This window comes from Mixophyes fleayi, chromosome 9 (genome assembly GCF_038048845.1).
Source record: "Mixophyes fleayi isolate aMixFle1 chromosome 9, aMixFle1.hap1, whole genome shotgun sequence".
Classification (NCBI taxonomy): domain Eukaryota; kingdom Metazoa; phylum Chordata; class Amphibia; order Anura; family Limnodynastidae; genus Mixophyes; species Mixophyes fleayi.
The window spans coordinates 11,181,604-11,198,332 of NC_134410.1; the positions used below are offsets into that span (position 1 = coordinate 11,181,604).

General features: G+C 40.0%; 1 protein-coding gene across 2 annotated transcripts; it reads right to left on the minus strand.

Annotated features, from left to right (window-relative positions):
- Positions 1 to 1,829: 1,829 nt before the first annotated feature.
- On the minus strand, positions 1,830 to 10,840 carry LOC142101926 (uncharacterized). Of its 2 annotated transcripts, none has more exons than XM_075186371.1 (5): positions 10,758 to 10,840; positions 8,605 to 8,775; positions 6,997 to 7,120; positions 6,384 to 6,497; positions 1,830 to 5,219 (listed from the first exon to the last, which is right to left on the minus strand). In XM_075186371.1, exons 2-5 carry the CDS (start codon positions 8,650 to 8,652, stop codon positions 2,794 to 2,796), a joined length of 2,712 nt encoding a protein of 903 aa, XP_075042472.1. In that variant the 5' UTR covers positions 8,653 to 8,775; positions 10,758 to 10,840; the 3' UTR covers positions 1,830 to 2,793. The 2 variants fall into 2 exon arrangements, with proteins under 2 accessions (XP_075042472.1, XP_075042473.1); XM_075186372.1 differs by having other exon boundaries at positions 10,770 to 10,839.
- Positions 10,841 to 16,729: the final 5,889 nt, after the last annotated feature.

A 16,729-nucleotide genomic window follows, 5' to 3' on the forward strand; every position in this document is an offset into this window, starting at 1 on the left:
TGTTTAACGACCATGGAAACAAATTAGCACTATGTACTAGAACTTGGTGATTCTGGGGCATATTCAATTGTTGGCGTTACAGCCTAAAGTAACGTGCCCTGCGCACTATTACCGTCATTCTATGTTCCCTCTTCTTTCGTTGCTTGAACACCGCCGTTCCTGCAACACTCCTGCAGTGAAGAGTAAATCAGCGTTAAATAATTCTTTGGATGTAACCTCAAACGGAAACAAAAATATGTGCAATAGTACAATATTGTTAGGTTGTAAAGGTGAAATATGATGATTTTACACAAAACAGACATTAAAGGCAATCAGCGTGTCAGTAGTAAAAGCTTTATGAACCTCCCTTCAGATCCATATAGATGTGTATCTGTTTTACTGCACATCTATATGAGATAAGATCTATATGCTGATTTCTATCATCCATCAGTGAGTGAGTCTTTTGTTTTTAATTTTTTTTTTATTATCTGTATGCGTCATTAAAATGTAATCTTTTTTTAAACATATTACAGATTTCCTTTCTGTTCCCTACTAGTGTTACTTTGCTTCCTGGATCTGAAAGAAGGTTCATAAAGTTTTACTATCAACACGCTGATTACCTTAATGTCTGTTAGTGTAAAATCGTCATGCAGTATTTCACCTTTACAACCTAACAGTATTATACTATTGCACATATTTTGTTTCCTTTTGCGGTTACATCCAAAGAATTATAAAAGTATAAGTAACATTTAATGCTGATTTACTTTGCACTGCGTGAGTTTGCAGACACAGTGGTATTATCACTTTTTCAACGATTAACATGTGTTGCACCAGTATGTGATGTTTTTGTAATTATTTAATGGTTTAATTTTTATTAGAACATTCTCATACACAAAAGCATTGTAAGGATTATCAGAGAAGTAACTGTATGAAATCTAATCACAATTTCGGTCAAATTGACTTTGTTCTGGACTTTATTTTTATGGTTCAAAGACATTAGTACTAGAACTCTCTTTATTTTTTTGCTGTATTTTTTAAGTTTTGTGGGTATAACTTGGAAGTAGATTGGCCTGCATTTGTCTTTGGAGCACTTTTTGGTTTAGTTTTGTAATATTTATCAACTTTGATTCCATAGTCTACCCTTGTGAATCTTGTAGTGCTAGATTCCAACGACTGTGTGGAGTTCGTATATTCTACTCATGTTTGTGTGGGTTTCCTCATACAATTTAATAACCTACTGGCAGCTTACTGGTCTTTTGACAAAATTGACCCTCGTGTGTGCGAATTTAGACTGTAAGCATCAATAGGGCAGAAACAGATGTAAATGATGATTTAATATGTTCTGGAAAGCAATGTGTGATATGGCGGTGCAATATAAACAATAATATCTGTATATATTAAAATGTCAGAACCAGAGATGAGTCTGTCTAGAGCCCATCTCTGCTGCGAGGTCTGAGTGCAGAAGAGGAGGTCTTCCGCTGGTCGCCAAATCACATTTTATGTGTTGCCATGGGGCCAAGAATTGTCAATTGCTGCCTACTCCATTCCCCGACTTCTACTCCCGATCAGTTCAGGCCATGCCGATAGGTAACAGAGAAACGCAACAAACAACCCCAGAGAAACGTTGTGTAGAATTAGCTTTATTTCTCCCTGTGGAGAGCATATGAATGGTGCTTTCACTTCTGGATGTTCCAGTAGATGAGTTACAAGCACCAATAGTTTTCTACTATTGCCCAGAATTCTCCTGAGCAACGAGAGCAGAGGAAACCTTAAGACAAAGCAGCTACATCATTTATTTTTCAGTTTTGACTCCCAATATCTCAGACAAACAAACTCACATCATTTCCATATGGTGGTCTGTAGATTGTTTAATAGTGTTTCAAATTCACACATCATTTCAGACAGGCACAAAGTGAGGATCATAATATACCTCCTCCGCACCATGATCAGGGAGGTAGTCATACATCTTCCATCAAGAACACCACCACCTTCAGATAGATGTTCCCTACATAATAATCATCATCATCAAATAGTAAGAGGCCACAAACTCCACCGTCCCGGAGAGTCAGCAAACAAATGAACAGATCAGTAGAAAACAAACAAATAAAAGTACAATAAAAGAGAAAGGGAGTGGAGGTCTAGTAGAGGTCGTACAAGTTAAACAGAAATTAAAACACAGTAACAGGTGGATAAGAGGTAAAGAAGTGCGGACATGAGACATAGGGTAGAGAGGACACTGTTCGTGGAAGCTTACAATCCGAAGCTTACAATCCACAGGAAAGAATTACCCCCCAGACTGACAGTTTCCTAACAGAACGCTCCTCCTGAGTGCAATAGATTGTGAGCCCATCAGCTTGAACCCAGGTCTATTACCATCACTCAGCTTCACACAGGTGCATCATGGGAATTAAAAATCCCTGCTCTATTATCTTCAATAGCGCTGGGCCTGTCAATCAGCATGACACACCAGTAATATACAAGTGGCAAATCGGGATTTAATACAGCTGGTAATGACCATGCCGGGGCCATTACCATTAATAACACTGGGACTTTCAATCAGTATTGACACGGCTGGGTGACGGGAGATGACCCAGCTATCTCATGGTTTACGTTTTATCTGGGGAACATGAGCAGAGCCAGTCCGCTGGGGTAGTCAAGAACCATACGTTGTAGTTAGAAAATGGTAGCAAGTAGCTGGTTATGTTGGCAAAAACACTACTTAGTTTAAGAAGGAAAGATCTGTAAAGAATTATCTGAAACGTGACTGTTTGCCTTACAGGCCATATGTCCTTGTGCCTATTTAAGTGTTAGAGATTAAATGTTAATTTCAATTTCTGCAACTCCATTTACCACATTCAGTGTATTGTTATTCTGTTCCGGAGGTTCTGCGAACACTGCTTGATAGCACTTTTCACCTGTGTGAGTTCTCTGGTGTTTTACAAGAGCGGATCTCTTTGAATAGCTGTTCCCACAGTGGAAGCATGTGTATGGCCTGTCTCCAGTATGAAGCCTCACATGTTCCACTAGTGAAGACTTCCAGTTAAAACTCTTCCCACACTCCGAGCAAGAAAACGGTTTATTGCCTGTGTGGATTGCCTGGTGCTTCTTCAGACTGGCATTGCTTACAAACCCCTGCCCACATTCTGGACAAGCAAATGGCTTCTCCCCATTATGTACCTTTTTGTGTTTATCAAGATGTGCTTTCTGACTAAAACACTTCAAACACTCAGAACAGGAAAACGGCTTCTCGCCCGTATGTATTCTTTGGTGTTTGATGAGGGCCGAGCTGACATTGAAACATTTTCCACATTCTGAGCAAGAATATGGCTTCTCACCTGTATGGATTCTTACATGTTTAGCAAGGTCAGACTTCTGAGTAAAGACTTTTCCACACTCCAAGCATGAAAATGGGTTCACGCCTTTGTGAACCTTCTCGTGCTGTGAAAGTGTTGAGTACTGTGTGAAACTTTTACCACACTCTGAGCAAATAAACGGTTTCCTCTCGGTATGCGTTGCTTGGTGTCGTACCAGATGTGCATTGTTGATAAAACATTTCCCACATTTAAGACATGGAAACGGTTTCTCGCCTGTGTGAATTCTCTCGTGCTGTTTCAGATTTGACTTTCTGTAAAAGCACTTTCCGCACTCGGAGCAAGAAAATGGCTTCTTCCCAGTGTGAATTATGAGGTGCCTGGTGAGTGCGGATTTAGTCACGAATTGTTTATCACAGCCCAAACAAGAGAACTGTTTCACTTTGGCGTGAACTTTCTGGTGTTTTACGACATGTGCCTTCTGGCTAAACTGTTTGCTGCAGACAGAGCACTCAAATGGTTTCTCTCCTGTGTGAGTTCTCGCGTGTGTAGCCAGGGCAGATTTCTCAGTGAACCATTTGCTGCACTCCAAGCAGGCGTGCAATTTCTCACCCGTGTGAGTGCGCTGATGCTTTACAAGCACCGACATGCTGCCAAAGCACTTCCCACATAAAGTGCAGGGATACGGCTTTTCACCTGTGTGAACTCTCACATGTTTCGAGAGTTCTGACCGATAAGTGAAAATTTTCCCACATTCCATGCACGGACATGGCTTTTTCTCATGGACTTTTTGATGTTGAGTGAGTGCCGCTTCCCTGGTGAAACATTTTCCGCACTCTGAGCAAGAAAACAAAGTTTCTTCGCTGTGCACCGCCTGATGCCGAATTAGGTGTCTCTTGCGACTAAAACGCTTGTCGCAGTCGGAACAGGCAAATGGCTTCTCACCTGTGTGTGTTCTTTGATGCTGCTCGAGATTTGACCGTTTATAAAAACATTTCCCACATTCAGTGCAAGAGAACAGTTTATCAGTTGAGTGTACTCTTTGGTGCTCCACTAGAGAAGACTTCCAGCGAAAACTTTTTGGGCACTCCGTGCACGAAAATGGTTTCTCCCCCGTATGAATTCTCGCGTGTTCTAAAAGAGACGATTTCCACCTAAACCGTTTTCCGCATTCAGAACACGAAAACGGCTTATTACTTGAGTGTATTAGTTTATGTGTTGCGAGGTCAGCAGCAGCTGAAAAGCATATACCACATTCCCAACAAAAAAAGGACTTCTCCGCAGAATGAATTATTTTATGTTTGTCAAGATGGTTTTTCTGCCTAAAACATTTACCGCACACAGTACAAGCAAAGGGCTTCTCGCCCGTATGTATCCGCTGGTGCTTAATGAGAGCTGAACTAATACTGAAACATTTCCCACACACAGAGCAAGAAAATGGCTTCTGTCCAGTGTGAATTCTCATATGTATGATTAGATTGGACTTCTGGGTGAACATTTTTCCACAGTCCGAGCAGGAATGTGCTTCGCCTTTGTGAATTCTGTTGTGCAATAAAAATGTTGAGTGTTGTCTAAAACATTTACCACATTCAAGGCAAATCATTGGTTTTCTGTCGGTATGTGTTATTTGATGCCGGACAAGATGGGCCTTTTTGCCAAAACTCTTTCCGCATTCCCGACATGAAAACGACTTCACTGCTGCGTGAGTTGTCTGTTGTTTTTTAAGCATTAATTTGTGCGGAATGGATTTAACATTTTCAAAACAAGGAAGTATTTGCTCCTGTGTGTCAGTTTCCGGTGGCACCATGACGTCTTGACCACTTTGGCTTCGAAGCCCCTCTGTCCTCTGTGGACTTTGCATTAGCGCTACACTGAGCTGCGAGGAGATAGTTGATGCAACGTTTTCATGTTGCCATACAGGGTCAGTGTCTGCAAACAAACAAAATGTCACTGATCAGTAAAACATACCCAATGGTTAAATACCTAAACGGTAATGTACATTCGGGAATAGGAATTAAAATTCCCTAATCCAACTAATCATTAATATTCTAGTAGTGTAAAAATACAAAAGGTCGCTTCTAGTGATAGAAAATTCAACGGCAACAGTTCCTATTTTAAATACACATTTCAAACAACGCATAGAGTAGTCAAAAAGAAAGCAAGCGTTACCTAGATGAATATAGAATACCGATGAGAGCAGACAACCGTCATTTAAAATACAAATTTGTTTTACAGGAGTTAAAAAAATAAATAAACACTTTTTGGATTCGTCATTCTGTATTAAGAGCCATAGTTTGTAACAAATAATCTATATAAATGTCACGGTTTAACAGGGCTGCCTAAATTGCGGCCACTTAAAACCTTTTTTTGTTTCCATACCCCCTCCCTCCCGACAGATCCTGTAGACAGATTTAGGTGTGTTTTGCGTTCCTCTGAACACTCTGCCATTTATATGTACCCAATAAACAGGCTCCACCAAGTTGAGTGACATTTCTTACATTAAAGAAAAAAAATGCTACAGACAAAACTCACCTAAACATATAGGATACAGGGATCTTTTATATTTTTAATTGTGGAAATGCATAAAACGATTGACACTAAGACACATGATAGCAGGAGACATGGATATAGGGCAACACAGTGGCTCAGTGGTTTGCATGTTATCCCCGTGTTTGTGTGGGTTTCCTCCGGGTGCTCTGGTTTCCTCCCACACGGCAAAAATATACTGATAGGTTAATTGGCTAATGGCAAAAGTAACCCTAGTCGGTGTGTATGTTAGGGAATTTAGACTGTAAGCTCCAATATTGCAGGGACTGATAAAAATTACAAATTCTCTGCACAACGCTGCAGAATTGGTGGCGCTATATAAATAAATGGTGGTGATATTGATGATGGACATCACAATCACTCGTACATCCACACCTATGACACTAGGAGCTGGGTGACAATTAACAATCTTATATTGCATTTTCAGTAACAAAAAAAAAATGTAGCTAACGGAGGGCAGAATACATGTTGTCATTTGAATTATGAAAGGGATATTTTATTCTTTACTTTAATTTTGCATTAATTACCTAAGATCATATTTATTACCTGAATTGCCATTGAGAAGGCTCCATCTTATATTAGACTTGTATCCCTCCGTTATCCATGGCTCTTCCCCTTTCTCAATCACGGATATAATTTCAGGCTTTACATGGATATAACCTGGAGAGTAACATAGAAAACAGAAAAATAAAGCTTTATGTTGGTATTAATCCCACGTGTGAGCGTTATAATGCCAAATATTCAGTTTTACACTTTACTATTGTCATGCTGCCCTGTCTCTCAGCCAATCACTGTGGGAGACCTTTATCCATAACCCATAACATTCGTCCAATCAGGAACATAATTTACAGTGCCTTGCACAAGGCAAATACAAGAGTATGTAACACATTGCAGTCCGATCATTCAGTCCTATTGTCATTTATCAAACTGTTAAAGAATGTGTGGGTGACAAGATACTCGACACAATCAAGTTCATACGGCCAACCAATCAGATTACGCAGATAATCTTCATCCAAAAGGATGGGGAACGAAAGAGTGTAGATTGTAAAAGTACAATTCAATTCTAACGATCCTACATAACACAAACCCTACAGATGCATTCGTCTAAAAGCCAAAGCCACTGATGTGTGTGACCAGCTTGGGTGAAGCAGAGGTATACCTAAAGATTTAAGAGACCAGAAATTCTCCACCATAACACCCTTATAAAGTTCTTTCTGTTCCTCCTTCAAACATCTCCACTCGTCTTCGGAGAAGTAGACAGCAACTTGATCGAACGTTGGCACCTTGAACAACAAAACAAGGTCAGGGCATTGTTTTATTATGCTTCTAACTTTACTAATGCACTTACAGGAAAGAAGATGCCTCGTCTGGCTTTCCAGCTGTTGTAAAACGCCATCTCCTAAAAATGCCTTCCCAGTGCATTCTGAGACTTGTAGTTCCACAACAGCCAGAGAGTCTCAGCTTCCCTACCACTGGAATATATCATCGTCAATGAGTAACTGGTCACATTGCACGATTTTCTTTGGGAAATATTCAATATAAATCGGGTTTATATAATTTTGATTGTCAACAAGTGGGACAATTTCAAAATAACTAAAAATAAAAATTTACATTGGTTTTATGTGTTGTTTTCTGATGGGTAATATTTTAATAAACATTATAATAGCAGCTGCTATTTTTTGCAAACTTTACCTATTTATTATTATTTTAGGCAATAAAATAGTGTCCACTGAGTTGATGGTCACAACATAGAGTTGATGTGGTCAAAGGAAAACTAATTACATAGAACTTACTCTGTGTTTTAAATAACTTGGCTTATTTAAAAGATAAAGATTTGTTTCGATTATGTAACTGAAAAAAAATTAGTTATGAACCTTCAAAAGTAGTTCAACCTAAATTCTTATAAACGTGTCAATGTTTCTGAAAACACCGTTCAACTCGGTCATCGATTTTGTACTTGGTTTATCTAGAACATGTTTAATATCACATCTCTCAACAAGTGCATGGTCTTCTCTTTCTGGGACATCTCTTATGACTCTTAGAAATTAAACAATTATGTCATTTCATACTGAACTGCCCTAATATAATACTTTATGCTTCTTTTTGACAACAACAAAAATTTCACCAGATGAGCTTGTGGCGGGCCTAGCTTCAATGTTGGGGGACTGACGGGGTTAGTGGGGGAGTTGCTCTCATTTGAAAAATCTTTTCTTTTTCTGGTTTTCTCTATATTTTTTAGAATGTTGTTTCTACATTTTCCGTTTCTTCTTTCGTTCTCCATAAGGCAGCTCACAAATTACTTACATTTTCCCCTTATTTTTGCGTTGGTGATATCTTTCCCGCTCTTTCTATATTGCTTCTTTGTGCAATTCTGGGTTATCCTTAATACATTCTCTTCTTTTTCTCCCCACGTCTGTCTTTTGCTCAAACCTTCCCTTATCCTCTTCAATTGCACTGGAGAAGGTGTGGCCACAAGAGATACCAACATGCTAATTGGCCTGGCTTATATGCTAATTAGCCTGCTGGGTAGAACTCTGCCTCTCCACTGCCGCAAGCATTAAGCTACTATGACTATAGAGTAAATTAAATAAACCTTGTGCCCAATCATTAAAAGGATAATCAGCAAAAGAGAAACTATGATTCTGTATGGTACAACTTTTTAGGCCAAAACATTCAGTTTTAGGACATAAAAGAACAATGAAAACCTCTAGAAACTTCTCTGCTTTTATAAGGAGGAAAAAATGGGGATTACTTGCATGATATTTACCTGTTGAGTCTGTAGACAGGATACATTTTGAGCGTGAGTGAGCGTCATTCTCAGATTCTGATTATCTAATGCACATTATATGTGTGATTTTCAGAGACTTCGCAGAATACAATTTACACATGGAAACAGGTCTTCCTTTGGAAAACTGTCATTCCGCAAACCATCCTACACCTGTAAAGAGAATATGTAATACATAGTCACAACAAGTGTCCCAGAAGAGATACAATATAAAATTAAGAACCTTTCGCTACCATCCACATGTGCCTAGGTTCTGGTCGTAGGTTCTCACTCTCCAGAAATCTAACTTGGGGATTCCGTGCATCCGCGCACATACCACATGCCTGTTAGATATACTGACAAGGTTATAATGCTAAACTATAACACACTTCTTCTACTACAAGTTATAATACTGTAACAACAGTTGGTCACAAGTTTCACAATATTTTGCAGATTGTTGTACTATAACTAATGCTCTACGGACGTCTGATTATAGAAAAACACTGGCAGGTTGCTATAGTGTCACTTTCTGTATGTATATATGTATATGTACATGTGCGTGTAGTTTCCATCTAACCCCAGTTTAAAAGGTTTTGTATCAAAAGTAAAAAAACAAAACTTTAAATAATGGAATTGTATTCAGAAGTGTAAATCAAGATAAATACATTGAGGTCAATGGAGTGACCTCCGGAAAGCAAGTAAAATGACCGCATATCACATGTATTTGATGTGAAGTTTCTCTGCTACTCATCTTGCATTTTTAAATGCATTTCACCTACGACTACCTGGCCTAAAAAAAACACATTACACACTGAAAAATGAAATGTTTTTTTTTTATGAGCACCCTTCGCCTCTAAATTATAGAAAAATAGCTTGTTACACACAACTGCTAATAGCAATAGGAACATGCAATACCATACAGCGTACCTCACACCTGTCATACTTCTTTATCCAACTCCCTAAACTGTCCTTCTCTTTTGTCTGATGATAAGTTTGGCTGAACTGCTCCATTGTCTGTTTAGCTACAATGATGATTAATAGCGAATAATTCACATTTCACCGGCTGGTCATCTACAGCTGCAAACAGAAATGCATTTTTTTTTTATCATGAATGTTATGTGGCCAACTCTGACCATTCAAAATTTTGGGAGCTGTGAGAAACTACTGATGCTTTTGTAAATGTAGGAGCCAAAAATAAACTTTTGTCAGCCAATAGAAAGTGTGTATGTATGTGTGGGAGGAGAGAGAGAGATACAGATAAAAGAGATAGATAGAGAAAATAGAGAGAGTAGTGAGAGAGAAAAGAGAGAGAAGAGAGAGAGAAAAGAGAGAGGGAGAGAGAGAAACGAGAGAGGGAGAGAGAGAAGAGAGATAAAAGGGAGAGCGAGAGAAGAGAGATAAAAGGGAGAGCGAGAGAAGAGAGATAAAAGGGAGAGCGAGAGAAGAGAGCGAGAGAAAAGAGAGAGCGAGAGAAAAGAGAGAGCGAGAGAAAAGAGAGAGCGAGAGAAAAGAGAGCGAGAGAAGAGAGTGAGAGAGCGAGAGAAGAGAGTGGGAGAGCGAGAGAAGAGAGCGAGAGAGCGAGAGAAGAGAGCGAGAGAAGAGAGCGAGAGAAGAGAGCGAGAGAAAAGAGAGAGAAAAGAGAGAGAGAGAGAAAAGAGAGAGAGAGAGAGAGAGAGAGAAAAGAGAGAGAGCGCGAGAGAAAAGAGAGAGAGAGCGCGAGAGAAAAGAGAGAGAGAGAGAGCGCGAGAGAAAAGAGAGAGAGAGAGAGCGCGAGAGAAAAGAGAGAGAGAGCGCGAGAGAAAAGAGAGAGAGAGCGCGAGAGAAAAGAGAGAGAGAGAGAGAGAGAGCGAGAGAAAAGAGAGAGAGAGCGAGAGAAAAGAGAGAGAGAGAAGAGAGAGAGCGAGAGAGAGCAAAAAGAGAGAGAAAAGAGAGTGAGAGAAGAGAGAGAAAAGAGAGAGTTAAGCAATGTATTGTGTCACTGCCGTCAAGGCATGCTGGGATTTGTAGTTGCACAGGGGGCCTACAGAAGCAAAGAGGGAGAGTTAGGCAGCTCTATGTCTGTGCAACCCAGAGTCCTCTCTCCCTCCTGACCCCCAGCAAGGAGAGCAGACTCATCCTCCCCAAGCACGATACTCCCTCCAGCCCACGTATCTAACCTGCTCACTCACATCCACGCTCTGGTCTTCTCTTTATATCCCAGGACCCGCGGCAGCCATTACTACAGGTTGTTATCCCGGGGCGTGGCCAGCGGCGCTCATTGGTTGTTTCACGCTGTACTCCGAGCGTTTCTGGGAGTTGTAGTCTCTGCCGCCTTAACGATCCTGTATATCTGACCACATAAAGACTACATCTCCCAGAGGTCCATGCGCTCATGGTCACCACATAGCAGCCTATATAAGCAGCTGGTGTTGCTCCTGCAGCCAAGGTGGGAGCTGGTTACAATACATGAATATTATGAGACATAAGTAGAAACATATGTAAGACACGTGTTTGCTAAACGTCAGTAAATTTACTGACAGCAACAATGGGATTTTTTTTTTAATAAAAAACTATTTAAATAAAAATCTGACATCTTACTGACATGATTAATGTACAAACCAATCCTTACTTATAATTCCCTTATTTTATAACATGCAAATGTTTAGGAACATTCATGAAAGCAATTTTTATTTGGTAGCTACCACAATGCAAAACTGAATTTGTAGCCTTTCATTTAGGAAATGGTCCAATTTTCAGAGCTCTCTACAAGCAGCAACAGGAATATCATGGCTCTGCCACTGCTCTGAAATATTGTACATACAATGGCAATAGTTATAATTGTATGTATTGTGTTTTGCATAATGAATGACAACACATTGTGTTTATACCACTAAAATATATATATCTTGGTTGATGGCATGGATAAATTAAAGTCACAGTGTGACTGTGTGGCACATGGCTGGTAGATAGGGTAATGACAGATAATTGCCTAGTCTCTCGCATTATTGGGAGATCTCCCCAGAGAAGCTCATAGAAAAGCACTCACTGGCCTCCAAGACGACTGAGAAAAAATGGTAACGGAAAGTCATATGTGGCATGTGGGTGCCAAAGGGTTAATCAAAGTAAAACCACCTGGTTGGTCTAAAAATTACTAAAGTCCCCCAAAATATATGTCACCCTCACTGTTAAATACTCAGGTCTGCCACCACTAAGATTTAGTTCGAGTTGACACTCTTAGGAAGACGTCAGTAAGTCCACTGGCTGGTCCAAATTGGAGTCACAACCTAATTTAATCATTTACTGTAAACCAAACAATTACCTGCATAAATGTAGAGTTATAAACCAAGCCTATCTGACACATGAATGTTTTAAGTAAAGCAACAACAGAAAGACAGATCATTATTAAATGGTGTTTAATGACAATAATGCTCACTGAATAAAAATGTTGATAACAAATTGACATACAGATAATATAAATGCAAAACAGTTTTCTTAAATTAAAACAGGAATAAAAACAAACGGTCTTATTACGCTCACATACTGTCTGCATAATTCTGCCAATGGGGGAAAACTAAAAATTGTGGACAATTCATCAGCAGATTGATCCTAGAACTGACAATTTCTAAAATAATACAATTACTTTAACGCACTCTTTATTTGACCAAAACCTCCCTTTCTCAGTGACATGCTGGCATGGTAATCTGTTTTACAACGGTTTTATTGCTTTAAGTTCAAAAGCAGTGCTACTAACGAGTTCTATAAACATTACACATCTTTATTTCTTCTAGAACATAGAAGGTATCCAAAAGAGGGCAGGAAAGGCTCTCACTGGTCACATCCTTTGGGGCATATTCAATTGTTTGAATATCCGGCCGCGTAAAAACTATTACCGTTATTACGGTAATAGTAAGCTGGATTTCAGAGAGCTGCGAGCTGAAATCCAGCGAGAAAACTACCGTAATAATGGTAATAGTGCGCGGAGCGCAAGATTTTCGGCGTTTCCACCGACAATTGAATATGCCCCTTTGTGTAGGATTATGCATCTAGAACATTTGTGGCTTATTATTAGAGATGCTCACTGACCCCCATGAACTGGTTTTGGATCTGTATTAGCTTCGTGTTTTGGTTTTGCCAAAACCGCCCTCGTGTGTTTTGGTATTGGTTTTGGATTTTTTAGGAAAAATCCTAAAATATGCTAAAATCACATTTTTTTCAATTTTTTTTGTTCCTATTATCCTCAATAACACTAATTTCAAGTCATTTGCAGTCAATTTTGACCACCTCACAGGTCACAATATTATGTTCATACACTTTCGGACAAATACTGCAGCGACCTGGCTGGATGGTAAGCGACAGAGCAATGACACAAACACACAGCAGTTCCTAGCACATCTAGGACACATTGGCACACAGCAGTGGCATAAAAGAAAAATGGGGGTCCCTTCCACCCCCAGATATGTTGGATCTTAAAAAGAAATTTAAAACTCGTGAGATCCGAGTACGTAACGATGATGAAGTTTTGCCTCTTTTTTCGATTCCGAGGGAGCTGGAAAGTACAGAGCCGGCTCGGTACTCGGATCCCCTAAGTTCGTGTGTGTTCGGTACTCAAGGAACCGAGTCTGAGCATCTCTACTTATTATATCAATTTCACTCTAGGTGTGCCATTTTATAACCCCTCCAGGAATTGTTCCCCCTTATAGGTCTCGCTTGCCACCCAAAAAGCAGCATAGGCAGGACCCAAGCTTTAAAAAAAAGTCTTTAGACACTTCTATCCTCTTGCCCGAGGGTCCTAGAGAGAGAGTATAATTGTGTCACTCTTGGGCAGTTGAGACCTGGGGCTCCTCCACTGTAGGGTTTCCAGGACAACCAATAAAAAGGGGTAAATGGCTCTTTTTGTATGGCACAAAAATTCTTATCAGGACTCAGGATAAATCAAGAGCCTCTTTCACAAGGTCTAGGAGGCAACAAAATTCAATCCAGAGACTGCTCTTTGTACTGGGCTCCCTCGTGCTTTGGCACTACCTGGAGGACGAGGTCTGTGCAGGTTGAACACAAAGGGCCTGTTTGTCCCTCAGGTAGTTCAGTCTGGTATTTAGTGCAGATATAACTGTGCACCTAAGCATTGACTCCTGGGAATCGGACACCCATCACCCATACAGGAACCCAGGAATACAATAAAAATAGGATCTAAAAGAAAAATAAATACTCTGCAGTGTTTTATAAATGAGATAAGCTAGAAACGTAGTGCAGAACCCCAAGCGCTGCCCTTAGGCCATCAGGATATAGCAAAGTTGAAGACAATAAAAACATGCACTTTCCTGAAAAAAGAGGTGGTCCCTGGTGGTCCAGGGAAAGCAGGAGCTGGTGTCCAAAGTGGCTCCCCTTGGATCTCAATAGGGCACTGCAATGTGTTCTGCTTTCATGTGTTAATATTATGAACATTTATTTATATAGCACTAGTATCCGCAGCACTTTACAATTGGAAACAAAGACAGTAATAAAAAAGACTGGGAACTAAAAAAATCATCTGTGCCTGTACCTCCCAAGGTGGTGGAGGCTATCTCTCAAAAGAGGTGCTACCAGGTACAAGGCTGAAATAAATTGAAAAAAATAACCTGTAAGAATTAATCATCAGCCCCCAGCACCACAGGGAGAGAACGCCAGGGTGCCGATGATCACGCACTTGGGGGTATATTTACTAAACTACAGGTTTAAAAAAGTGGAGATATTGCCTATAGCAACCAATCAGATTCTAGTTATTTATTTAGTGCATTCTACAAAATGACAGCTAGAATCTGATTGGTTGGTATAAGCAACATCTCCACTTTTGCAAACCCGCAGTTTAGTAAATATATCCCTTGAAGTCAACATAATATCAGAGATGTGTGTAGTGTAAAGATAGACAGAGCATGCTGAAATTTGTAGTTCCACCATAGATGGAGCAGTAACACTGCATGCAATATCCCAGACTCTAGGAAGTAACTACAACTCACTAAGCATACAATCACTACAGAAATGTAGTATGTTAAAGAAGATCTATTAGTCAAAAAAATAAAATTGTAATATAGTAATAATCTTATATAACTTGTAACACACTAATATTTGATTCTGTTCTGTTCACCCATCTTCTAAGCGGTAGTTACCAAAGAATTGGATTATTAACTTAGAGGATTTGTTTGCTGAATGTTTTTGCCCCCCCCCCCCTCCCCTCCCCAGCTGAGGGTTCATCAGGCCTCATGTTCTCTTTCTTGGGGTGTACTAATCTATTTTATCTATTTCAACCAAGATATTTATATTTCTTACACAAGTAACCAATGTAACTGCCTCTTTCCCTGGTTCGGTTATGTGGCGGTCTGCTCTTCCCCAGTACAGTTATGTGATCTTGCGAAGATTCTGGTATTTTCAGCTTTGACTCGCAATATGGTGGCAGTAGGCTTGCTATACTATCTAGTTGTATGTTTCAAGACTGAAGGACATGCTGAGGACGACCATCCTACCAAACACACTCTATACAGCCCCATCCTTTTGATAACACAAGGCAGGGTGAACAGGGTATTTGTCAAATGGCAAAATGATGTGGGAGTCATTGAGAAGAGAGACCTCCGGGACATCTTCATTGTTCTTCCCAAGAGATAGACAGAAAGATTTTCCATGGTGTAAATTTAACCAAATATACGTACAGTACAGGATAGGACTTACTTCTACAGATCAGATGGAATAATGCCATTGGCTACTAATTCCACATGGTGTAGGTGTGCTAACCCCCCACCCCCCACAAAAAAACAAAACAGGCCTAGTGGAAGACTAGGGCCTGATTCATTAAGGTTCTTAACTTAAGAAACTTCTTATATCAGTCTCCTGGACAAAACCATGTTACAATGCAAGGGGTGCAAATTAGCATTCTGTTTTGCACATAAGTTAAATACTGACTGTTTTTTCATGTAGCACACAAATACTTGATAGCTTATTTGTACACTGAAATTCAAAGTTGATATTTGTCTGCTACATGAAAAAAAGTCAGTATTTAACTTATGTGCAAAACAGAATACTAATTACCCCACATTGTTTCTGCCATTAAAAACCTATTTATCATTTGAGATTGCATTGTCTATTCCATAGAGAAGAAGTACAAGCCCTGGATATATAGTTAGACAGCATTGATTTTGGCCATTGCAAAAAAAAATGTTCCTAATAGGTAACCTGGGGAGTGAGGTGGACATAGACATAAGAATTATGCTTCGTTTGCACTGTGCACCTAATTTTCTTCTAATTTTTGTAATAAACGGACATTTCAGCTAGCCATCCAATCATCACCATTTATATAGCGCCACTAATTCTGCAGCGCTGTACAGAGAACTCACTCACATCAGTCCCTGCCCCATTGGAGCTTACAGTCTAAATTCCCTAATACACACACACAGACTAGGGTTAATTTTGTCAGTAGCCAATTAACCCACTAGTATGTTTTTGGAGTGTGGGAGGAAACTGGAGCACCCAGAGGAAACCCACGCAAACACAGGGAGAACATACAGACTCCACACAGATAAGGCCATGGTTGGGAATCAAAATCACGACCCCAGTGCTGTGAAGCCATAACTCCGTATGCCAAAGGTGCAAGAAAGCCCCTATATTGTCACATCTCAAAAGATCTCCAAAGGTCATCTCGACCTATTATAGCCTATCGTTCAACCAGTCACTGAAAATAAAATAACATTTGCCTTCAAGCAGCCGATGTAATTGAGACACACAGGCAAATTAGATTCTTTTTGCTTTTGTGGGTGACATGCCCAAATATCCCAGCCACACGGCGCCGCGGAAACCTTGTGGCGCCTAACAAATAAAGGATAATAATAATAATATTGGGACAAAGTCCGGGACCTTCTAGCCTAACTCTTAACATATAATATTACTAAAGACCCCTGGAGCTTTTTGCTTTGCAATCCACTCCAAAAAACAGACAAACACTCTGCAAAATTGGCCCGTCACATGCTGGCAACAGCCAAATGCCTCATTGCCAAGTCCTGGAATCAACGTGACCCTTCCCCCCTCCAGTCCTATATTTGGTTCATAGCACATATGGAAAAAAAAATCACATACTACTTACATGACAAAGAAGCTACCTTTACCCAGGTATGATCCCTGTGGCTAA